We start from the raw sequence: 26,743 nt of genomic DNA on the forward strand, positions 1-26,743 counted from the left end.
ATGTGAAGAACAGTACTGTAGTTATCAGTCATTCAAAAATAAAGTTTCCTATATGCACAGTTCTCAGCCATCTGCAACATATTGGTGGGGAATCAGGAAAAGCATAAAACACTGAGCAATCCTGTTTGAATAAAGATTTCTCGATGGGTTTCATTAGAGTGATCCACAGACTACTATAACCCTACAGTGGAAAGAAGGCTATAGTCCACAGCACTACACCAGTGTCACTGATGAAGGCTGCATGGGCCAGTTTAGGGGTGGAGCTATGCTAATTATCCATGTGCACGTCCACAGAACTTTTTTTCTCTGGGATTGTAATAGCACAGTAGAGTAATTCAAAGAATATCTCTACTGTGTGACTTGGGGAAGTCATGTGTGTGTGTGTGTGTGTGTGTGTGTGTGTGTGTGTGTGTGTGTGTGTGTGTGTGTGTGTGTGTGTGTGTGTGTGTATACGTGTGTCTGTGACTGCATGTGTGTGATGGGGTTGTGCATGTGTAGGTGTGCAAGCAAGTATGAGTGATTGTCTTTGTAGGTGCTTGTGCAACGGTATTTTGTGGGTCAATAAAGGAAACTAATGCAGTAAGCTGTAACGGCATATACAGTAGAGTCGATTATCCAAGTGTCGATTAACAGAAACGTCAATTATCCAAACCCAGCCTTCCAAAGTTTTGGGGTAGGAAAATCATAAAGTCTGAATATGGAAACATTATACATATTCATTTGTGCGTGTTTTTTGAGCTTGCAGCCCGCTCATGTGTGAAAAATATTAGTTATTTTCCAATAGAATCACTGAATGGTTCAAAAGCATGCAGAAAAAACAATTTTTTTGCAGTTTTTTTTTATCCGGCTCAGTGTATGTTTGATTATCCGAATAGTTTGATTATCCGAACTACCCTAGGTCCCAATTGGTTCAGAAAATAGACTCTCTACTGTACAATGTTTGATTCAATGACATGATAATGAGACACTAATGAGGTGTTGCTCCATGCAGCTTTACTGTGTTGCATTATATTACCATCATACTATTGGGCACTGAGGTGCTGGTGGTGACATTTTATATGCATTCCTACCACTGTAATAAAATATTTTAAATGGCATTCAAAGCTGATTCCAACTTCAGGTGATTCTATTCAGTTATTAGGTACGGTAACATATTTATTTATTTTTATTTATTTACATTTGTTTAGCAGGTAATGTCTGACTGGGCTAGGGGTTCATTTTCAGCGCAGACCAGGGGAGAATAGCTCCATGACAAGAAGTAGACAAAAAAAAAAAAACAATAGCAATGGAAAATACAACAATGGAAAAATTTAAAGTATAAAAATATAAAATATACAAATGTAAAACAAGTTACAATGCTGACAGTGGAAGTTGCATTTTGAGAGCATAGCATGATATAAACATAGTATAAAAACAAATTATCAATACACATCTTTTTTTTGTAGGAAAGAGGAGGAAGTACAGGGAGGCATAAAACATAGATATCACAAAGTATAAAGTACAAAGGAGCAGGACTAAAGTAATGTTAGTGTGGAGGTCTGCCAGGTTGGAAGGGTTAGCCTGGGGGGTACAAGAGCATAGCCAGTGGTTAGCAAGATGTTCTTTTAGGAGTAATTTGAAACTGCAATTATCAAAAGTATTAAGTATATGCTTGGGAGTACGCTCCAGCATTTTGATATTTTATTTGAATAGAGATAGTCACCATAGTAGTTGCTGGACTTTTTTACTTTTAGAAAATGGTTTGTCTGATGATTTTAGGGGTCTGGGGTTGGAATTTGGTTCAACTAAGTTGGAAAGAACAGGGCAGTGATCATGTTTGAGGATGTTATTGTGTGCAACGGCAAGATGGTTCAGAGTTAGAAGGTTGGGAAGTTCAAGCCAGTTAAGTTGGAAGAGGGCAGAACTGTGATGAGATTTGTGAGGGTGGTTAGCGGCAAACTTGGCTATTTTATTATAGCAGATTTCGAGGTTATTTAAGTCAGTCTTATGCATCTATAAAGCATAAATGGAGTAAAAGTAGTGCAGTTTCTATAACAGTAAGAAAAAGCTGGATAAATAATGTCTAATGCTGAATGGTCCATTGCTGGGGAGTTTTAAAATAGAGAATAGTTTCACTAAGGAGAAGGACTCTACTGATATCATTTGGGATTTTATGCTGTTGGGAGCAAAAGATTGTACATTAAACTTGGCTGGATTCCTCCAAAAATGTTAAATCTCAGCTATTATATTAGTTGTACTACACAGCACAAAAGGACTCAGAATGCAGATAACACAAGACATGCACAACACTGCCTCTATCCCCTTACCTAACCCTTACCCTAACCCTACACATTACGTTACTAAAACCCCTTTCCCTAACAGTACCACTAGCCCTAACCCTAACCCTACACATTACGTTACTAAAACCCCTTTCCCTAACAGTACCACTACCCCTAACCCTAACCCTACACATTACGTTACTAAAACCCCTTTCCCTAACAGTACCGCTACCCTTAACCCTAACACTATACATTACATTACTAAAACCCCTTTCCCTAACAGTACCACTACCCCTAACCCTAACCCTATACATTATGTTACTAAAACCCCTTTCCCTAACAGTACCACTACCCCTATCCCCAATCCTATACATTACGTTATTAAAATCCCTTTCCCTAACTGTACCACTACCCCTAACCCTAACCCTAACCCTACACATTACGTTACTAAAACCCCTTTCCTTAACAGTACCACTAGCCCTAACCCTAATCCTATACATTATGTTATTAAAACCCCTTTCCCTAACATTACCACTACCCTTAACCCTAACACTATACATTACATTACTAAAACCCCTTTCCCTAACAGTACCACTACCCCAACCCTAACCCTATACATTATGTTACTAAAACCCCTTTCCCTAACAGTACCACTACCCCTAATCCTATACATTACGTTACTAAAACCCCTTTCCCTAACAGTACCACTACCCCTAACCCTAACCCTACACATTACATTATTAAAACCCCTTTCCCTAACAGCACCACTACCCCTAACCCTAACCCTACACATTACGTTACTAAAACCCCTTTCCTTAACAGTACCACTACCCATAACCCTAACCCTATACATTACGTTATTAAAATCCCTTTCCCTAACAATACCACTACCCCTAACCCTAATCCTATACATCACGTTACTAAACCCCCTTTCCTTAACAGTACCACTACCCCTAACCCTAACCCTACACATTACGTTATTAAAACCCCTTTCCCTAACAGTACCACTACCCCTAACCCTAATCCTATACATTACATTATTAAAACCCCTTTCCCTAACATTACCACTACCCTTAACCATAACCCTATACATTACGTTACTAAAACCCCTTTCCCTAACAGTACCACTACCCCTAATCCTATACATTACGTTACTAAAACCCCTTTCCTTAACAGTACCACTACCCCAACCCTAATCCTACACATTACATTATTAAAACCCCTTTCCCTAACAGTACCACTACCCCTAACCCTAACCCTACACATTACGTTACTAAAACCCCTTTTCCTAACAGTACCACTACCCCTAACCCTAACCCTACACATTACGTTACTAAAACCCCTTTCCCTAACAGTACCACTACCCCTAACCCTAACCCTACACATTATGTTACTAAAACCCCTTTCCTTAACAGTACCACTACCCCTAACCCTAACCCTACACATTACGTTACTAAAACCCCTTTCCCTAACAGTACCACTACCCCTAACCCTAACCCTACACATTACGTTACTAAAACCCCTTTCCCTAACAGTACCACTACCCCTAACCCTAACCCTACACATTACGTTACTAAAACCCCTTTCCCTAACAGTACCACTACCCCTATCCCTAATCCTATACATTACGTTATTAAAATCCCTTTCCCTAACTGTACCACTACCCCTAACCCTAACCCTAACCCTACACATTACGTTACTAAAACCCCTTTCCTTAACAGTACCACTACCCCTAACCCTAACCCTACACATTACGCTACTAAAACCCCTTTCCCTAACAGTACCACTACACAAGACAAAAGGACACAGAATGCAGACAACACAAGACATGCACAACACTGCCTCTATACTCTTACCTAACCCTTACCCTCACACTAACCCACAAACACTTGTACATTCACACCAACTGCAATAACACAGTCTTGCACATCTTTACAAACACCACTTTTTCATTCAAATATTAATTTTCCTGCTTACTCCTGCTTACCTACACTATATAAATCTAAATTCAACCATTGTGATTTACTGAAATGAGCATTCTCTCTTTTTTGCACCCTCAAAAACCTTAAAACCAAATGTGATTCTACCTTTTCATAGAATCAAAGGAGTTTACTAGGTAATGGCCCTGGGGCCCTTACAAGCCTAGCCAAGAGTTCATCCTCAAAAAAGAAACCTCTGTCAACACCTGTCGTCCTTGTCAAGTATATATGTACATAGGTGATATAGATATATTGATTGATAAATACATAGAGATATACACACTCACACACACACACACACACACACACACACACACACACACACACACACACAGATGCATATACATATAGGTGTATGTGTGTGCATGCATGTATTTGTGGGCATGTATGTGTGTTAGATATATAAATATACATATGTATGTATGTATAAATAGAGAGATATAGACATTTACAAACACTCACACACACACACACACACACACACACACACACACACACACACACACACACACAAACACACACACATGTACATATTTGTGTGAATAAAATTGCTGTCCTAAAGGAAGTCAGGAAAACGTTAAGGAAATGGTGTTAAGGTGAGGATTAGGGTAAGACCCCAAAAACATGAAAAGGGGACTAAACAGTGAAAGGTGACAGCTCATTCTCAAACAAATAGAAAGGAAACATTTATAATATCATGTTTATGACATCATGTACATACTTGTTGCAGAAGTCTGCAGTGACTGCAGCTTCGGAATTTCAGCTGGCACAGGAAGAATTACTTTCTTGTCTTTAGGTTCTTCTTGCTTATCTGGTGTCTCATGATCTTTTGGATTTGAATGAGGTCTTGGTTCCCTCTGTAGTTTTTCAGGAACAGGTGGGTTTGAAGACAAGGTCTGGTACTGGGGAGGTTGACTGTAAAACTGCACGTCAATCTGCTGCCGTTCCTGTAACTGCTTACTTTGCTGATGCTTGACCTGAAGCTTTTTGAGTTTCTGCTGCCTATGTTCAGAATATCTGTCTTGCAACTGCTCTTGTTTGTCTTGGGGGGTTTGGTTAAGAATCTGAGGGGCAACAAATGACTCAGGAGGAAATGGATCTCTTTGTAAGGTCCTCTTCAGCTGCTCCTCAAAGCTTGACAGTTTTAACCCCTGAGTTTTCATTCCATCCTGAATCCTCTGTAGATCCTTCTGCAGACTGTTCTTGCTGGAAACCAAAGACTCAGTCTCCTTTCTCTGTTCTCTTATCTCAGCCGTTAGGTTGGAAAGCAGCACGCTCTGTTCTTTGTTGTCTTTCATGCTTTGCTTGGTTCTCTCATTAACAATCTCCTCCAGAGATGCAACTTTAACATCAAGCTTGTTGATTTTCTTTTGAAGTTTCTTCATCCAGGTTTTATGGCTATCTAGCTCTGTATTTATTGCTGTCTGGATTCCCAACATTTCTGATGTTACATTCTGGTACTGATCTTGTAAATTCTGAAATCTCTCATCTATGTTGTAAGAAATGTTGTAGTTCTCTGCGATTCCCTGAAGACGGGTCAATGTCATCTCTTGAAAACGACGAAACTGAAAAATACATGAAAAAATATTTACTTCACCAATAGTTAATCTTGGAAAGCTTTGTTTGAGAGCAAGGCTATTACTTAAAAATACTGCATGACCTTATATCATCTGTACCAACCATTTTCCTTGCTCGTTGCAAGGGTATAATTGTTGAAAAAATGAAAAGTCTAAAATATGAGGACCAAATAGGGTTGCCACCTTTTCATCGTTCCATTTCCTGACAGAAGCTCTGAGTGTTTTGGGATGTATTATTTTTTCACATCCGCGCATGCATACACACACACACACACACACACACACACACACACACACACACACACACACACACACACACAGCCCCTGACAAACCAGTGCTATCATAAGACAGAGACACAGAGAACCTCACTCCACCTACAGCACATTTTCTAGGTGTTGGAGGAATCCAGAGCACCTGAATAAAACCCATACAAAGGCTGTGAGGACATGCAAACTCCACTCAGATGGAGTCACAAACAAAGACTCAGACAGGGAGATAAATACTGTGAGACGGCTGTACTACTAACTGTGCCACTGTAAGACTGTGGTACTCTTCCACACATTCAGCCTAGACCACCAAAGATAACCACTTACTGTGTGCAAGGCTGATGTGTAACTGTGATCAATCAACTTGTTGCTTTTTATATAGATATATATATATATATATATATATATATATATATATATATATATATATATATGTGTGTGTGTGTGTGTGTACACACACACACACACACACACACACACACACACACACACACACACACACACAGACCTTAACCCCCCACACGTGTACACCCATACACATATAAACAAGATTAAGCAGAGCAATGACTGTTTTTATACTGCATTTGAATACAAATAAAAAATTCCAAGTGAAACAGTCAACATTTTAGGAAACGTGGTGCAGCGGTAGCATTGTTACCTCACAGCAAGAGGTTCTCCCATTCGATTCTCGTCTGGAGCGCCTTCTGTGTGGAGTCTGCATGTCCTCCCCGTGATCGAGTGGTGTTCGAAAGACATGCGTAGAATGGGCGTGCCCTCATTGAAGGTTGGACATAGAGCTGGCACCTCAGCACCATAAAATCTACTGCCAATCATTAGCGAACCGGAGTTCCGCTGTGGCGACCCCTAACCGGGAAAAGCCGAAAAAAGAAGAACAACTTCAGCATACCTCTCAGATGTTCATGATTTTGATTAACATTTTAGCTCTCTCCATCTTAACCCCTCCTAACACTGATTACTTTTAGATAAAAGGTGGTGAATTATGCTTACTAAATAATGCCAGTAATTAGAGCTACATACATCTTTTACTTCAGAAAATGTATATTAATTCACATCCTCTTTTTCCATCAATGTCGCGAGTTAATAGTATTAATATTTTAAAAGTGTTCCAGATTATTTCTGGATTTGTTCCTTATTCTGATGAGATTTGTCCATGATACATTGAAAGCTATGTAATTCAGAATTTTGTTAGTTCTCAGAATGATTTGAAAAACTTTTCAAGTATTCATCATAACAGGATTTCCTAACAGAGAACATGATTTCCAGATCTCCTGACAGACACCCTGATTTCCTGACTGCCAGAAAAATTTCCTGACAGAACAGGTGGCAACCAAACTAACAGTTTAACTTATTTAAAAATACATGAAAACTTAAAAAGAACTTCTAATTTTGTCTAGTACAATAGCTTTTATTTCTTTTTTTGTTTCTTTGTTAATAGATGTTATCTGTGTTTTGTCACATGTACTGTGATTCATAGTGCATTAAACAAACTATAATATTACATATAGTAACTACTTTCTATCCATATGTCACATATTTATGCTACCAAAGATTGTGACAGGACAATGCAGTCAGTTTAGCGCACATGTTCATCTCCAAGGGTACAAAGTATTATTCCTCAATGAATACAAAACTTGTAAACCTAACACTTCTAATTCTCTCTAAATAATGTGATCTTTTAATCCCCACTAATATTCAACACAGAATGTATTTGTACATACACTACCTAGGCATGCATCATGTTTTCAGATATAGATTGCTGCCGATATCGTATTCTGACATCATAACTCTAAGTACGGAGAGACATCTGAAGACTATGCTTCCTGTAGGTGAATAGGAAAGTAATGCACAGAGACAGTGAAGCTTCATAACAAGAAAAAACCTTGGCCTACCCCTCTGGCACAGAGATGAGACCCTTATTGTAATCCACGCAACCCACATAGGATTACCATCACATGCACTTGGAGAGACGAGATGGTTTGAGGAAGATGGCAGGGAGGAGTCATTGCAGACTCATCCGTCTTCTAGGGAGGGAGGCAGTTGTGGCTCAGCCCTTGGGTGACACCTAGTGGGAGCACTAAGAATTGTACCTGTGCAGGGTGAGCCTAGCAAGCACACATTGCCATAAGCAGTGATAGAGTGTGTAAAAACAATCCTGGGGGACTAGAGTGCATGCATATGTGTGTGTGTGCGAGTGTGCACTCACACACATGTATGTATGTGGGTGGTTGCATCTGGTGTGTGCACGTGTGTGAATGCATATATGTATGTGTGGGTGGTTGTGTCTAGTGTGTGTGTGTGTGTGTGTGTGTGTGTGTGTGTGTGTGTGTGTGTGTGTGTGTGTGTGTGTGTGTGTCTGAGCACGCGTACATGTGTGTGTGTGTGTGTGTGTGTGTGTGTGTGTGTGTGTGTGTGTGTGTATGTGTGTGGTTGGTTGTGTCTGGTGTGTGTGTGTGTGTGTGTGTGTGTGTGTGTGTGTGTGTGTGTGTGTGTGTGTGTAGCAATGCAGAGCTCAAGGGACTTGCTGAGAGGAAGCAGCTCCAGGGGTAGGCTGCTAGATGGTGATACTGAGGTGACTCTGTGGCAGAGATCTACAGAGCTAAGTGAACCGTATGTGATACTGAGGTGACTCTGTGGCACAGATCTACAGAGCTAAGTGAACCGTATGTGATACTGTGGTGACTCTGTGGCACAGCTCTACAGAGCTAAGTGAACCGTATGTAATACTGAGGTGACTCTGTGGCAGAGATCTACAGAGCTAAGTGAACCGTATGTGATACTGAGGTGACTCTGTGGCAGAGATCTACAGAGCTAAGTGAACCGTATGTGATACTGAGGTGACTCTGTGGCACAGATCTACAGAGCTAAGTGAACCGTATGTGATACTGAGGTGACACTGTGGCACAGATCTACAGAGCTAAGTGAGCCATATGTGATACTGAGGTGACTCTGTGGCAGAGGTCTACAGAGCTAAGTGAACCGTATGTGATACTGAGGTGACTCTGTGGCAGAGATCTACAGAGCTAAGTGAACCGTATGTGATACTGAGGTGACTCTGTGGCAGAGATCTACAGAGCTAAGTGAACCGTATGTGATACTGAGGTGACTCTGTGGCACAGATCTACAGAGCTAAGTGAACCGTATGTGATACTGAGGTGACTCTGTGGCAGAGATCTACAGAGCTAAGTGAACCGTATGTGATACTGAGGTGACTCTGTGGCAGGGATCTACAGAGCTAAGTGAGCCGTATGTAATACTGAGGTGACTCTGTGACAGAGATCTACAGAGCTAAGTGAACCGTATGTGATACTGAGGTGACTCTGTGGCAGAGATCTACAGAACTAAGTGAACCGTATGTGATACTGAGGTGACTCTGTGGCAGAGATCTACAGAGCTAAGTGAACCGTATGTAATACTGAGGTGACTCTGTGGCAGAGATCTACAGAGCTAAGTGAACCGTATGTGATACTGAGGTGACTCTGTGGCACAGATCTACAGAGCTAAGTGAACTGTATGTGATACTGAGGTGACTCTGTGGCAGAGATCTACAGTGCTAAGTGAATCGTATGTGATACTGAGGTGACTATATGGCAGACATCTACAGAGCTAAGTGAACCGTATGTGATACTGAGGTGACTCTGTGGCAGAGATCTACAGAGCTAAGTGAATCGTATGTGATACTGAGGTGACTATATGGCAGAGATCTACAGAGCTAAGTGAACCGTATGTGATACTGAGGTGACTCTGTGGCAGAGATCTACAGAGCTAAGTGAATCGTATGTGATACTGAGGTGACTCTGTGGCACAGATCTACAGAGCTAAGTGAACTGTATGTGATACTGAGGTGACTCTGTGGCACAGATCTACAGAGCTAAGTGAACCGTATGTGATACTGAGGTGACTCTGTGGCAGAGATCTACAGAGCTAAGTGAACCATGTGTGATACTGTGGTGACTCTGTGGCAGAGATCTACAGAGCTAAGTGAACCGTATGTGATACTGAGGTGACTCTGTGGCAAAGATCTACAGAGCTAAGTGAACCGTATGTGATACTGAGGTGACTCTGTGGCAGAGATCTACAGAGCTAAGTGAACCATGTGTGATACTGTGGTGACTCTGTGGCAGAGATCTACAGAGCTAAGTGAACCGTATGTGATACTGAGGTGACTCTGTGGCACAGATCTACAGAGCTAAGTGAACTGTATGTGATACTGAGGTGACTCTGTGGCACAGATCTACAGAGCTAAGTGAACCGTCTGTGATACTGAGGTGACTCTGTGGCACAGATCTACAGAGCTAAGTGAACCGTATGTGATACTGAGGTGACTCTGTGGCACAGATCTACAGAGCTAAGTGAACCGTATGTCATACTGAGGTGACTCTGTGGCAGAGATCTACAGAGCTAAGTGAACCGTATGTGATACTGAGGTGACTCTGTGGCAGAGATCTACAGAACTAAGTGAATCGTATGTGATACTGAGGTGACTCTGTGGCACAGTTCTACCGTATGTAATACTGAGGTGACTCTGTGGCAGAGATCTACAGAACTAAGTGAACCGTATGTGATACTGAGGTGACTCTGTGGCAGAGATCTACAGAGCTAAGTGAACAGTATGTGATACTGACGTGACTCTGTGGCAGAGATCTACAGAGCTAAGTGAACCATATGTGATACTGAGGTGACTCTGTGGCACAGATCTACAGAACTAAGTGAACCGTATGTGATACTGAGGTGACTCTGTGGCAGAGATCTACAGAGCTAAGTGAACCGTATGTGATACTGAGGTGACTCTGTTGCAGAGATCTACAGAGCTAAGTGAACCATATGTGATACTGAGGTGACTCTGTGGCACAGATCTACAGAGCTAAGTGAACCGTATGTGATACTGAGGTGACTCTGTGGCAGAGATCTACAGAGCTAAGTGAACCGTATGTGATACTGAGGTGACTCTGTGGCAGAGATCTACAGAGCTAAGTGAACCATATGTGATACTGAAGTGACTCTGTGGGAGAGATCTACAGAGCTAAGTGAACCGTGTGTGATACTGTGGTGACTCTGTGGCAGAGATCTACAGAGCTAAGTGAACCGTGTGTGATACTGTGGTGACTCTGTGGCAGAGATCTACAGAGCTAAGTGAACCGTATGTGATACTGAGGTGACTCTGTGGCAGAGATCTACAGAGCTAAGTGAACCGTATGTGATACTGAGGTGACTCTGTGGCACAGATCTACAGAGGTAAGTGAACCGTATGTGATACTGAGGTGACTCTGTGGCACAGATCTACAGTGCTAAGTGAACCGTATGTGATACTGAGGTGACTCTGTGGCAGAGATCTACAGAGCTAAGTAAACCATATGTGATACTGAGGTGACTCTGTGGCAGAGATCTACAGAGCTAAGTGAACTGTATGTGATACTGAGGTGACTCTGTGGCACAGATCTACAGAGCTAAGTGAACCGTATGTGATACTGAGGTGACTCTATGGCAGAGATCTACAGAGCTAAGTGAACTGTATGTGATACTGAGGTGACTCTGTGGCAGAGATCTACAGTGCTAAGTGAACCATGTGTGATACTGAGGTGACTCTGTGGCACAGATCTACAAAGCTAAGTGAACCATATGTGATACTGAGGTGACTCTGTGGCAGAGATCTACAGAGCTAAGTGAACCGTATGTGATACTGAGGTGACTCTGTGGCAGAGATCTACAGAGCTAAGTGAAGTGTATGTGATACTGAGGTGACTCTGTGGCAGAGATCTACAGAGCTAAGTGAACCGTATGTGATACTGAGGTGACTCTGTGGCAGAGATCTACAGAGCTAAGTGAACCGTATGTGATACTGAGGTGACTCTGTGGCAGAGATCTACAGAGCTAAGTGAACCATATGTGATACTGAGGTGACTCTGTGGCAGAGATATTCAGAGCTAAGTGAACCGTATGTGATACTGAGGTGACTCTGTGGCAGAGATCTTCAGAGCTAAGTGAACTGTATGTGATACTGAGGTGACTCTGTGGCACAGATCTACAGAGCTAAGTGAACCGTATGTGATACTGAGGTGACTCTGTGGCACAGATCTACAGAGCTAAGTGAACCGTATGTGATACTGAGGTGACTCTGTGGCACAGATCTACAGTGCTAAGTGAACCGTATGTGATACTGAGGTGACTCTGTGGCAGAGATCTACAGAGCTAAGTAAACCGTATGTGATACTGAGGTGACTCTGTGGCAGAGATCTACAGAGCTAAGTGAACTGTATGTGATACTGAGGTGACTCTGTGGCACAGATCTACAGAGCTAAGTGAACCGTATGTGATACTGAGGTGACTCTGTGGCACAGATCTACAGTGCTAAGTGAACCGTATGTGATACTGTGGTGACTCTGTGGCAGAGATCTACAGAGCTAAGTGAACCGTATGTGATACTGAGGTGGCTCTGTGGCACAGATCTACAGAGGTAAGTGAACCGTATGTGATACTGAGGTGACTCTGTGGCATAGATCTACAGTGCTAAGTGAACCGTATGTGATACTGAGGTGACTCTGTGGCAGAGATCTACAGAGCTAAGTAAACCATATGTGATACTGAGGTGACTCTGTGGCAGAGATCTACAGAGCTAAGTGAACTGTATGTGATACTGAGGTGACTCTGTGGCAGAGATCTACAGAGCTAAGTGAACTGTATGTGATACTGAGGTGACTCTGTGGCAGAGATCTACAGTGCTAAGTGAACCGTGTGTGATACTGAGGTGACTCTGTGGCACAGATCTACAAAGCTAAGTGAACCATATGTGATACTGAGGTGACTCTGTGGCAGAGATCTACAGAGCTAAGTGAACCGTATGTGATACTGAGGTGACTCTGTGGCAGAGATCTACAGAGCTAAGTGAAGTGTATGTGATACTGAGGTGACTCTGTGGCAGAGATCTACAGAGCTAAGTGAACCGTATGTGATACTGAGGTGACTCTGTGGCAGAGATCTACAGAGCTAAGTGAACCGTATGTGATACTGAGGTGACTCTGTGGCACAGATCTACAGAGCTAAGTGAACTGTATGTGATATTGAGGTGACTCTGTGGCAGAGATCTACAGTGCTAAGTGAATCGTATGTGATACTGAGGTGACTATATGGCAGACATCTACAGAGCTAAGTGAACCGTATGTGATACTGAGGTGACTCTGTGGCAGAGATCTACAGAGCTAAGTGAATCGTATGTGATACTGAGGTGACTATATGGCAGAGATCTACAGAGCTAAGTGAACCGTATGTGATACTGAGGTGACTCTGTGGCAGAGATCTACAGAGCTAAGTGAATCGTATGTGATACTGAGGTGACTCTGTGGCACAGATCTACAGAGCTAAGTGAACTGTATGTGATACTGAGGTGACTCTGTGGCACAGATCTACAGAGCTAAGTGAACCGTATGTGATACTGAGGTGACTCTGTGGCAGAGATCTACAGAGCTAAGTGAACCATGTGTGATACTGTGGTGACTCTGTGGCAGAGATCTACAGAGCTAAGTGAACCGTATGTGATACTGAGGTGACTCTGTGGCAAAGATCTACAGAGCTAAGTGAACCGTATGTGATACTGAGGTGACTCTGTGGCAGAGATCTACAGAGCTAAGTGAACCATGTGTGATACTGTGGTGACTCTGTGGCAGAGATCTACAGAGCTAAGTGAACCGTATGTGATACTGAGGTGACTCTGTGGCACAGATCTACAGAGCTAAGTGAACTGTATGTGATACTGAGGTGACTCTGTGGCACAGATCTACAGAGCTAAGTGAACCGTATGTGATACTGAGGTGACTCTGTGGCACAGATCTACAGAGCTAAGTGAACCGTATGTGATACTGAGGTGACTCTGTGGCACAGATCTACAGAGCTAAGTGAACCGTATGTCATACTGAGGTGACTCTGTGGCAGAGATCTACAGAGCTAAGTGAACCGTATGTGATACTGAGGTGACTCTGTGGCAGAGATCTACAGAACTAAGTGAATCGTATGTGATACTGAGGTGACTCTGTGGCACAGTTCTACCATATGTAATACTGAGGTGACTCTGTGGCAGAGATCTACAGAACTAAGTGAACCGTATGTGATACTGAGGTGACTCTGTGGCAGAGATCTACAGAGCTAAGTGAACAGTATGTGATACTGACGTGACTCTGTGGCAGAGATCTACAGAGCTAAGTGAACCGTATGTGATACTGAGGTGACTCTGTGGCACAGATCTACAGAACTAAGTGAACCGTATGTGATACTGAGGTGACTCTGTGGCAGAGATCTACAGAGCTAAGTGAACCGTATGTGATACTGAGGTGACTCTGTTGCAGAGATCTACAGAGCTAAGTGAACCATATGTGATACTGAGGTGACTCTGTGGCACAGATCTACAGAGCTAAGTGAACCATATGTGATACTGAGGTGACTCTGTGGCAGAGATCTACAGAGCTAAGTGAACCGTATGTGATACTGAGGTGACTCTGTGGCAGAGATCTACAGAGCTAAGTGAACCATATGTGATACTGAAGTGACTCTGTGGCAGAGATCTACAGAGCTAAGTGAACCGTGTGTGATACTGTGGTGACTCTGTGGCAGAGATCTACAGAGCTAAGTGAACCGTGTGTGATACTGTGGTGACTCTGTGGCAGAGATCTACAGAGCTAAGTGAACCGTATGTGATACTGAGGTGACTCTGTGGCAGAGATCTACAGAGCTAAGTGAACCGTATGTGATACTGAGGTGACTCTGTGGCACAGATCTACAGAGGTAAGTGAACCGTATGTGATACTGAGGTGACTCTGTGGCACAGATCTACAGTGCTAAGTGAACCGTATGTGATACTGAGGTGACTCTGTGGCAGAGATCTACAGAGCTAAGTAAACCATATGTGATACTGAGGTGACTCTGTGGCAGAGATCTACAGAGCTAAGTGAACTGTATGTGATACTGAGGTGACTCTGTGGCACAGATCTACAGAGCTAAGTGAACCGTATGTGATACTGAGGTGACTCTATGGCAGAGATCTACAGAGCTAAGTGAACTGTATGTGATACTGAGGTGACTCTGTGGCAGAGATCTACAGTGCTAAGTGAACCATGTGTGATACTGAGGTGACTCTGTGGCACAGATCTACAAAGCGAAGTGAACCATATGTGATACTGAGGTGACTCTGTGGCAGAGATCTACAGAGCTAAGTGAACCGTATGTGATACTGAGGTGACTCTGTGGCAGAGATCTACAGAGCTAAGTGAAGTGTATGTGATACTGAGGTGACTCTGTGGCAGAGATCTACAGAGCTAAGTGAACCGTATGTGATACTGAGGTGACTCTGTGGCAGAGATCTACAGAGCTAAGTGAACCGTATGTGATACTGAGGTGACTCTGTGGCAGAGATCTACAGAGCTAAGTGAACCATATGTGATACTGAGGTGACTCTGTGGCAGAGATCTTCAGAGCTAAGTGAACCGTATGTGATACTGAGGTGACTCTGTGGCAGAGATCTTCAGAGCTAAGTGAACTGTATGTGATACTGAGGTGACTCTGTGGCACAGATCTACAGAGCTAAGTGAACCGTATGTGATACTGAGGTGACTCTGTGGCACAGATCTACAGAGCTAAGTGAACCGTATGTGATACTGAGGTGACTCTGTGGCACAGATCTACAGTGCTAAGTGAACCGTATGTGATACTGAGGTGACTCTGTGGCAGAGATCTACAGAGCTAAGTAAACCGTATGTGATACTGAGGTGACTCTGTGGCAGAGATCTACAGAGCTAAGTGAACTGTATGTGATACTGAGGTGACTCTGTGGCACAGATCTACAGAGCTAAGTGAACCGTATGTGATACTGAGGTGACTCTGTGGCACAGATCTACAGTGCTAAGTGAACCGTATGTGATACTGTGGTGACTCTGTGGCAGAGATCTACAGAGCTAAGTGAACCGTATGTGATACTGAGGTGGCTCTGTGGCACAGATCTACAGAGGTAAGTGAACCGTATGTGATACTGAGGTGACTCTGTGGCATAGATCTACAGTGCTAAGTGAACCGTATGTGATACTGAGGTGACTCTGTGGCAGAGATCTACAGAGCTAAGTAAACCATATGTGATACTGAGGTGACTCTGTGGCAGAGATCTACAGAGCTAAGTGAACTGTATGTGATACTGAGGTGACTCTGTGGCACAGATCTACAGAGCTAAGTGAACCGTATGTGATACTGAGGTGACTCTATGGCAGAGATCTACAGAGCTAAGTGAACTGTATGTGATACTGAGGTGACTCTGTGGCAGAGATCTACAGTGCTAAGTGAACCGTGTGTGATACTGAGGTGACTCTGTGGCACAGATCTACAAAGCTAAGTGAACCATATGTGATACTGAGGTGACTCTGTGGCAGAGATCTACAGAGCTAAGTGAACCGCATGTGATACTGAGGTGACTCTGTGGCAGAGATCTACAGAGCTAAGTGAAGTGTATGTGATACTGAGGTGACTCTGTGGCAGAGATCTACAGAGCTAAGTGAACCGTATGTGATACTGAGGTGACTCTGTGGCAGAGATCTACAGAGCTAAGTGAACCGTATGTGATACTGAGGTGACTCTGTGGCAGAGATCTACAGAGCTAAGTGAACCGTATGTGATACTGAGGTGACTCTGTGGCAGAGATCTTCAGAGCTAAGTGAACCGTATGTGATACTGAGGTGACTCTGTGGCAGAGATCTTCAGAGCTAAGTGAACTGTATGTGATACTGAGGTGACTCTGTGGCACAGATCTACAGAGCTAAGTGAACCGTATGTGATACTGAGGTGACTCTGTGGCACAGATCTACAGAGCTAAGTGAACCGTATCTGATACTGAGGTGACTCTGTGGCACAGATCTACAGTGCTAAGTGAACCGTATGTGATACTGAGGTGACTCTGTGGCAGAGATCTACAGAGCTAAGTAACCGTATGTGATACTGAGGTGACTCTGTGGCAGAGATCTACAGAGCTAAGTGAACTGTATGTGATACTGAGGTGACTCTGTGGCACAGATCTACAGAGCTAAGTGAACCGTATGTGATACTGAGGTGACTCTGTGGCACAGATCTACAGTGCTAAGTGAACCGTATGTGATACTGTGGTGACTCTGTGGCAGAGGTCTACAGAGCTAAGTGAACCGTATGTGATACTGAGGTGACTCTGTGGCATAGATCTACAGTGCTAAGTGAACCGTATGTGATACTGAGGTGACTCTGTGGCAGAGATCTACAGAGCTAAGTAAACAATATGTGATACTGAGGTGACTCTGTGGCAGAGATCTACAGAGCTAAGTGAACTGTATGTGATACTGAGGTGACTCTGTGGCACAGATCTACAGAGCTAAGTGAACCGTATGTGATACTGAGGTGACTCTATGGCAGAGATCTACAGAGCTAAGTGAACTGTATGTGATACTGAGGTGACTCTGTGGCAGAGATCTACAGTGCTAAGTGAACCGTGTGTGATACTGAGGTGACTCTGTGGCACAGATCTACAAAGCTAAGTGAACCATATGTGATACTGAGGTGACTCTGTGGCAGAGATCTACAGAGCTAAGTGAACCGTATGTGATACTGAGGTGACTCTGTGGCAGAGATCTACAGAGCTAAGTGAAGTGTATGTGATACTGAGGTGACTCTGTGGCAGAGATCTACAGAGCTAAGTGAACCGTATGTGATACTGAGGTGACTCTGTGGCAGAGATCTACAGAGCTAAGTGAACCGTATGTGATACTGAGGTGACTCTGTGGCAGAGATCTACAGAGCTAAGTGAACCGTATGTGATACTGAGGTGACTCTGTGGCAGAGATCTTCAGAGCTAAGTGAACCGTATGTGATACTGAGGTGACTCTGTGGCAGAGATCTTCAGAGCTAAGTGAACTGTATGTGATACTGAGGTGACTCTGTGGCACAGATCTACAGAGCTAAGTGAACCGTATGTGATACTGAGGTGACTCTGTGGCACAGATCTACAGAGCTAAGTGAACCGTATCTGATACTGAGGTGACTCTGTGGCACAGATCTACAGTGCTAAGTGAACCGTATGTGATACTGAGGTGACTCTGTGGCAGAGATCTACAGAGCTAAGTAACCGTATGTGATACTGAGGTGACTCTGTGGCAGAGATCTACAGAGCTAAGTGAACTGTATGTGATACTGAGGTGACTCTGTGGCACAGATCTACAGAGCTAAGTGAACCGTATGTGATACTGAGGTGACTCTGTGGCACAGATCTACAGTGCTAAGTGAACCGTATGTGATACTGTGGTGACTCTGTGGCAGAGGTCTACAGAGCTAAGTGAACCGTATGTGATACTGAGGTGACTCTGTGGCACAGATCTACAGTGCTAAGTGAACCATATGTCATACTGAAGTGACTCTGTGGCACAGATCTACAGAGCTAAGTGAACCATATGTGATACTGAGGTGACTCTGTGGCAGAGATCTACAGAGCTAAGTGAACCGTATGTGATACTGAGGTGACTCTGTGGCACAGATCTACAGAGCAAAGTGAACTGTATGTGATACTGAGGTGACTCTGTGGCAGAGATCTACAGAGCTAAGTGAATCGTATGTGATACTGAGGTGACTCTGTGGCAGAGATCTACAGAGCTAAGTGAACTGTATGTGATACTGAGGTGACTCTGTGGCACAGATCTACAGAGCTAAGTGAACCATATGTGATGCTGAGGTGACTCTGTGGCAGAGATCTACAGAGCTAAGTGAACTGTATGTGATACTGAGGTGACTCTGTGGCAGAGATCTACAGAGCTAAGTGAACCGTATGTGATACTGAGGTGACTCTGTGGCACAGATCTACAGAGCTAAGTGAACCGTATGTAATACTGAGGTGACTCTGTGGCAGAGATCTACAGAGCTAAGTGAACCATATGTGATACTGAGGTGACTCTGTGGCAGAGATCTACAGAGCTTCAACAATGACCCAACTGATCTGTCTTCAGATCTACAGAGCTTCAACAATGACCCAACTGATCTGTCTTCAGATCTACAGAGCTTCAACAATGACCCAATTGATCTGTCTTCAGATCTACAGAGCTTCAACAATTACCCAGCTGATCTGTCTTTAGATCTACAGAGCTTCAACAATGACCCAACTGATCTGTCTTCAGATCTACAGAGCTTCAACAATGACCCAATTGATCTGTCTTCAGATCTACAGAGCTTCAACAATTACCCAGCTGATCTGTCTTTAGATCTACAGAGCTTCAACAATGATTCAGCTGATCTGTCTTCAGTAGCTACATGAGAACTGGAAGAGCCAGCCAGGGAGGGAGAGGAATAAACATTTAAAGCCTGCTTCCCTTTGGGTAAGGAGATTGAAGGGTGTGTCACAGGTCATGTCTCCTGTTAATGCATCCCCAGTAATGAGTGAAGGCCTACTGGAATCCAACTGCTCCACAGAGGGTCAGTGTTGCCTGAGAGGCTGCATTGCTCATGGAAGCAAGTGACAGCCCTACCCTATGCCCATTGTACGTCTCTACTCACTAATGGCTAGGAAGTATAACAAAAATGGCTGTCCACATCGATGACCACGCCAAGACTGGCCCTTGCTCAGTTACAGCAGAAATGGATAGAGTCATGGAATTCAGGCATATGGTCAACAGGTGTAGAGGGCAAAAAATCTGTTTGTGATACTGAGATAACCACCTAGTAGCATGCTGGGCGACTGCTTGAATAACACATTCATTCATTTAACGAGGCTGGTATTCATCGAATGAGACCTGCATTCATTGAATGAGGCTGCTCTGGTTGGGGTTTGCCCTTGGACTGACGGGCAACAATATCACACCTGATTACATTAAGACTATAAATGCAAGGGTGAAACCCCTTGTATGCAGGAGTGGGAGTACCCCTCCTCCCAAAAAATGGTGCAAGTCTAAGAAGCAAACTAATCACTCTGGTTGTGACCAACTTGCTTTATGACAAGGCTAGACAGAGGGACCAAGCTAGTAAAGATGTGCAACAGGTAAGGATGATAAAGGATAATGAGGGAAACATACTCACAAGCGAGGAGAGTGTGTTGAGCAGATGGAAAGAGTACTTTGAGAGGCTGATGAATGAAGAGAATGAGAGGGAGAGAAGGTTGGATGATGTGCAGATAGTAAATCATGAAGTGCAGTGGATTAGCAAGGAGGAAGTAAGGATATCTATGAAGAGGATGAAGAACGGAAAAGTTGTTGGTCCAGATGACATACCTGTGGAAGCATGGAGGTGTTTAGGTGAAATGGCAGTGGAGTTTTTAACTGGATTGTTTAATGAAATCTTGGAAACTGAGAGGATAACTGAGGAATGGAGAAAAAGTGTTTTGGTACCGATTTTTAAGAATAAGGGTGATGTGCAGAACTGTAGTAACTGCAGAGGGATTAAATTGATCAGTCACAGCATGAAGTTATGGGAAAGAGTAGTGGAAGCTAGGTAAAGAAGGGAGGTGATGATTAATGATCAGCAGTATGGTTCCATGCCAGGAAAGAGCACTACAGATGCGATGTTTGCTTTGAGAGTGCTGATGGAGAAGTACAGAGAATGACAGAAGGAGTTGCATTGTGTCTTTGTGGATTTAGAGAAAGCATGTGACAGGGTGCCTAGAGAGGAGTTGTGGTATTGTATGAGGAAGTCGGGAGTGTCAGAGAAGTATATAAGAGTGGTACAGGATATGTACGCGGGCAGTGTGACAGCGGTGAGGTCTGCGGTGGGGGCGATGGATGCGTTTAAGGTGGAGGTGGGATTACATCAAGGTTCAGCTCTGAGCCCTTTCTTATTTGTAATGGTGATGGACAGGTTGACAGACAAGATCAGACAGGAGTCCCCGTGGACTATGATGTTTGCAGATGACATTGTGATCTGTAGTGAGAGTAGGGAACAGGTGGAGGAGACCCTGGAGAGATGGAGATATGCTCTAGAGAGAAGAGGAATGAAGGTCAGCAGGACTAAGACAGAATATATGTGTGTGAATGAGAGGGAAGATAGAGGAATGGTGAGGATGCAGGGAGTAGAGGTGGTGAAGGAGGATGGGTTTAAATACTTGGGATCAACAGTTCAGAGTAATGGTGAGTGTGGAAGAGAGGTGAAGAAGAGAGTACAGGCAGGATGGAGTGGGTGGAGAAGAGTGTCAGGAGTGATTTGTGACAGACGAGTATCAGTAAGAGTGAAAGGGAAGGTCTACAAGAGGGTAGTGGGACCAGCTATGTTATATGGGTTGGAGACAGTGGCATTGACAAAAAGGCAGGAGTCAGAGCTTGACGTGGCAGAGATGAAGATGTTAAGATTTGCACTGGGTGTGACAAGGATGGACAGGATTAGGAATAAGTAAATTAGAGGGTCAGCCCAGGTTGGAAGGTTTGGAGACAAAGCCAGAGAGGCAAGATTACATTGGTTTGGACATGTGCTGAGGAGGGATGCAGAGTATATTGGGAAAAAGATGCTAAGGATGAAGCTGCCAGGTAACAGGAAAAGAGGAAGGCCTAAGATAAGGTTTATGGATATAGTGAGAGAGGACATGCAGGTGGTTGGTGTGATAGAGCAAGATGCAGAGGACAGGAAGAAATGGAAACAGTTGATCTGCTGTGGCAACCCCTGACGGGAGCAGCCGAAAGAAGAAGAAGATTCACAAATCATTAAGTACTTTTTTATAGCTAATTCCTAGTCATATTTCCCAATGATAAACAAATTCTAAGCCACGAACTGATGCTGCAGAATTCTGTACAGGATTAGATGATGCCCTGCCTAAGATATACAAGTCTCAGTTTGCTCAATGACATAGCACCTATAACCATGTCATTACAACATTCCCCTAACCAATCAACAGGCGAGGAGGTGAAAGGGGGAGGGAGGTTTCTGCTGATAGACATGGAATCATAGTGCAATTCACATTTCCATACAATACATATTAAATAAATCATAAAATAGCTCTGACAGTATAGCTGTTAAATTGATGGTATGGACCAATTGACAGAATAAAACAGGGCACAGCTATTTTTTATAAGTAATAAAAATCTGTTATTTTGTACTTCTGCATATGCTTTCCTATTTACACAGAACCAATGTGGTTCCAAAAATATCAGAACAAATTTTGCTCTACAGTTTTTCTAGCTTGCACACAACTACATATATTTTATTTATTTATTTATTTTATATTTGTTGACCGGGTTTGTCCGACTGGGCTACAAATGCCCATTTTCAGCTGAGGCCCGAGGAGAAAAGCTCCAACAGAAAATAGAAATTTTACATATTAAATACATATAGAAATGCATTCATCAGTAGCACAGATTACTACATTACAGTGTCATACATTACATTCATCAGTACCACAGATTACTGCATTACAGTGTCATACATTGCATTCATCAGTACCACAGATTACTGCATTACAGTGTCATACATTACATTCATCAGTAGCACAGATTACTGCATTACAGTGTCATACATTACATTCATCAGTACCACAGATTACTGCATTACAATGTCATACATTACATTCATCAGTACTACAGATTACTGCATTACAGTGTCATACATTACATTCATCAGTACTACAGATTACTGCATTACAGTGTCATACATTACATTCATCAGTAGCACAGATTACTGCATTACAGTGTCATACATTACATTCATCAGTACCACAGATTACTGCATTACAATGTCATACATTACATTCATCAGTACTACAGATTACTGCATTACAGTGTCATACATTACATTCATCAGTACCACAAATTATTGCATTACAGTGTCACACATTACATTCATCAGTACCACAGATTACTGCATTACATTGTCATGCATTACATTCATCAGTAGCACAGATTACTGCATTACAGTGTCATACATTACATTCATCAGTACTACAGATTACTGCATTACAGTGTCACACATTACATTCATCAGTAGCACAGATTACTGCATTACAGTGTCATACATTACATTCATCAGTACCACAGATTATTGCATTACAGTGTAACACATTACATTCATCAGTAGCACAGATTACTGCATTACAGTGTCACACATTACATTCGTCAGTACCACATATTATTGCATTACAGTGTCACACATTACATTCATCAGTAGCACAGATTACTGCATTACAGTGACATACATTACATTCATCAGTACCAAATATTACTGCATTACAGTGTCATACATTACATTCATCAGTACCTCAGATTACTGCATTACAGTGGCATACATTACATTCATCAGTACCACAGATTATTGCATTACAGTGTCACACATTACATTCATCAGTACCACAGATTACTGCATTACAGTGTCATACATTACATTCATCAGTACCACAGATTACTATATTACAGTGTCATACATTACATTCATCAGTACCTCAGATTACTGCATTACAGTGTCATACATTAAATTCATCAGTACCACAGATTACTGCATTACAGTGTCATACATTACATTCATCAGTACCACAGATTACTGCATTACAGTGTCATACATTACATTCATCAGTACTACAGATTACTGCATTACAGTGTCACACATTACATTCATCAGTACTACAGATTACTGCATTACAGTGTCATACATTACATTCATCAGTACCACAGATTACTGCATTACAATGTCATACATTACATTCATCAGTACTACACATTACTGCATTACAGTGTCATACATTACATTCATCAGTACTACAGATTACTGCATTACAGTGTCATACATTACATTCATCAGTACCACAAATTATTGCATTACAGTGTCACACATTACATTCATCAGTACCACAGATTACTGCATTACATTGTCATGCATTACATTCATCAGTAGCACAGATTACTGCATTACAGTGTCATACATTACATTCATCAGTACTACAGATTACTGCATTACAGTGTCACACATTACATTCATCAGTAGCACAGATTACTGCATTACAGTGTCATACATTACATTCATCAGTACCACAGATTATTGCATTACAGTGTCACACATTACATTCATCAGTAGCACAGATTACTGCATTACAGTGTCACACATTACATTCGTCAGTACCACATATTATTGCATTACAGTGTCACACATTACATTCATCAGTACCACAGATTACTCATTACAGTGTCATACATTACATTCATCAGTACTACAGATTACTGCATTACAGTGTCATACATTACATTCATCAGTAGCACAGATTACTGCATTACAGTCTCACACATTACATTCATCAGTACCACAGATTACTGCATTACAGTGTCATACATTACATTCATCAGTACTACAGATTACTGCATTACAGTGTCACACATTACATTCATCAGTAGCACAGATTACTGCATTACAGTGTCATACATTACATTCATCAGTACCACAGATTACTGCATTACAGTGTCATACATTACATTCATCAGTACTACAGATTACTGCATTACAGTGTCACACATTAGATTCATCAGTAGCACAGATTACTGCATTACAGTGTCATACATTACATTCATCAGTAGCACAGATTACTGCATTACAGTGTCATACATTACATTCATCAGTAGCACAGATTACTGCAATACAGTGTCACACATTACATGCATCAGTACCACAGATTACTGCATTACAGTGTCACACATTACATTCATCAGTACTACAGATTACTGCATTACAGTGTCATACATTACATTCATCAGTAGCACAGATTACTGCATTACAGTGTCATACATTACATTCATCAGTACCACACATTATTGCATTACAATGTCATATATTAAACTGTCAAGTGAAATACATAGAAATGCATTCATCAGAGGGATACATTCATAATTACATATTATATACATAATAGTGCAATAGTTACATAGCTGAAATATTTTACTAGTTATGTTTGTGCAGTGATGTACCAAGAGGAGAAGATAAAGTAGTAAGTCTGTTTATTGAAGGGAAGGAAGAGAGAAGTAAAATAGAAGGTTATAGGGGAGTGTTTATGGGAGATTCAAACTGAAATTTTACTCAGTATATACTTAGTTAGACTGCATTTGAAATGTTCAGTAACACCAGAGTGAATAGCTCATGTATAATGCTGTTTAAAGAATTAAGTATTTCACATGCAATTTTAAGAAAGTCACACTGTTTCCTTGAAATATCTCTCTTGACTTAAACTCCTATAGGCATCTGTTGTGACTTGTAGCATGCAGACAGACCATGAGGTTCCAATGTGATGTCAAATGGTTAATAGGTTCACAGGTAAGTACTAGGCTAGCTGCCCATGCAGGCCAATTTAAGCACAGCTAATTTCCTTTTTCAATGGTGAGAATCCAACCCTCTATTTTGTACCTGTGAGGTAAACACTTTCACCATTATGCTAGTCCCCCAACCCTATGGTGCCAAATGGCATAAAAGCAGAACAACATCTAAAGGCAATAAACAGACAAAATATTATATCATTCTTGTCATTATTAATTTTATTAATCTAAATTAGCAATCCTTTTAAAGTTTATGAATGGCACAGCAGATCTTCTTACTTATGTAAACATCATTACTTCTTTAAACATAGTCTGAAGATAATTTCTGTAAATCATGACATAGTATAAACCAATTTTATTTTGACATTTGTCTGTATTTTACAATACTATGCTCAAATCTTCCCAAAACTAGACATTTTAGGTTATTTCACTTACTCAGTTATCAAACAAATTAAATAAATAGTATTCCCATAGATACAGGTAGGCACTGAAATAAATGCCTGCTCAGAAAGTAAGAATTATAAAACTCATTCCTCATTGCCTGGCCTTCTACAAAACAAGCAGCTCTACAATACAGAGTGAAAAAACATTCAGTCGACAATAACTTATATTCACAGTATATTTTTGTAATGTTTTAGTAACAGTGTGCATAATCTGTTAATCACTGCTTCTCAGACAAGGAATAGAACTTTAGTTATGTACACACTTACAGACAGAGTTTGCTAGTAAGAATATAAAATGTGAATGCCTTTTCTAGTAAAATGGTCAGTAAAATAATCTGTTTTAAAATATGTGTCTTCAAGAATGTTTGGGGAGTGCTAAAGTTTATGTCAAAGAGCTAATTGAAAATGTCAGTTTGCACCCACCTGTTCTTCCAGCCTCCTCAGCCTTTCAAAAAACGGCTTCCGTTGTCCCACGGTAGCAGCAGCAGTGTTTTGGAAGAAGTTGTGAGGCACATTTAGGCATGTTAGGATCAACATGAGATACATTAACTTCACTGCACACATTTTTTCTGTCTGTGTGTACACTTGTTTGAGCTAGAAAAGCTTCCTTGAATGCTCTTATAAAGGCAAAAATGAAAACTAACCGACTGGTGTAATAACAGAATGCTTTGAAGCAGTCTCCCTCTGTCTCTGTCTCTCTAACTTTCGTGTTGTCTTTGTGTCTGCCACAGAACTGTGTAATTAATCACTGTTACAAGGCACATCCCCCTGGTAAGCAGTTCAAGTCTCCTATATCATTCTTAGAGATGGGGGAAGTACTAATATATCCACCAGACTTCCTGACATTTCTGAGAACTAAATCTTGGAACAAAGCTTTGGTGAAGCAGCACTTAATGTAAATTGCAGGTATAATTCCTTCTTATATGAAAATGGGTGATTAGAAGCCATGAACATCCCTAT

The 26,743-nt window shown here is 42.0% G+C and overlaps 1 protein-coding gene across 1 annotated transcript in view; it reads right to left on the reverse strand.

Annotated features, from left to right (window-relative positions):
• The window catches only part of PTX4 (pentraxin 4), a 47,181-nt gene extending 20,684 nt beyond the window's left edge, over window positions 1-26,497 (reverse strand). The window contains exons 1-2 of the mRNA XM_044089121.1: window positions 26,207-26,497; window positions 4,959-5,802 (exon numbers count right to left, since the gene is read on the reverse strand). Of these exons, the coding sequence (XP_043945056.1) occupies window positions 4,959-5,802; window positions 26,207-26,347 (985 nt within the window). The 5' untranslated portion in view covers window positions 26,348-26,497. The remainder of the gene's footprint in view (window positions 1-4,958; window positions 5,803-26,206) is intronic.
• Window positions 26,498-26,743: the final 246 nt, after the last annotated feature.

This window comes from Protopterus annectens, chromosome 12.part0, assembly GCF_019279795.1.
Source record: "Protopterus annectens isolate FY-2018-M chromosome 12.part0, PAN1.0, whole genome shotgun sequence".
In the NCBI taxonomy this organism is placed as follows: Eukaryota; Metazoa; Chordata; order Ceratodontiformes; family Protopteridae; genus Protopterus; species Protopterus annectens.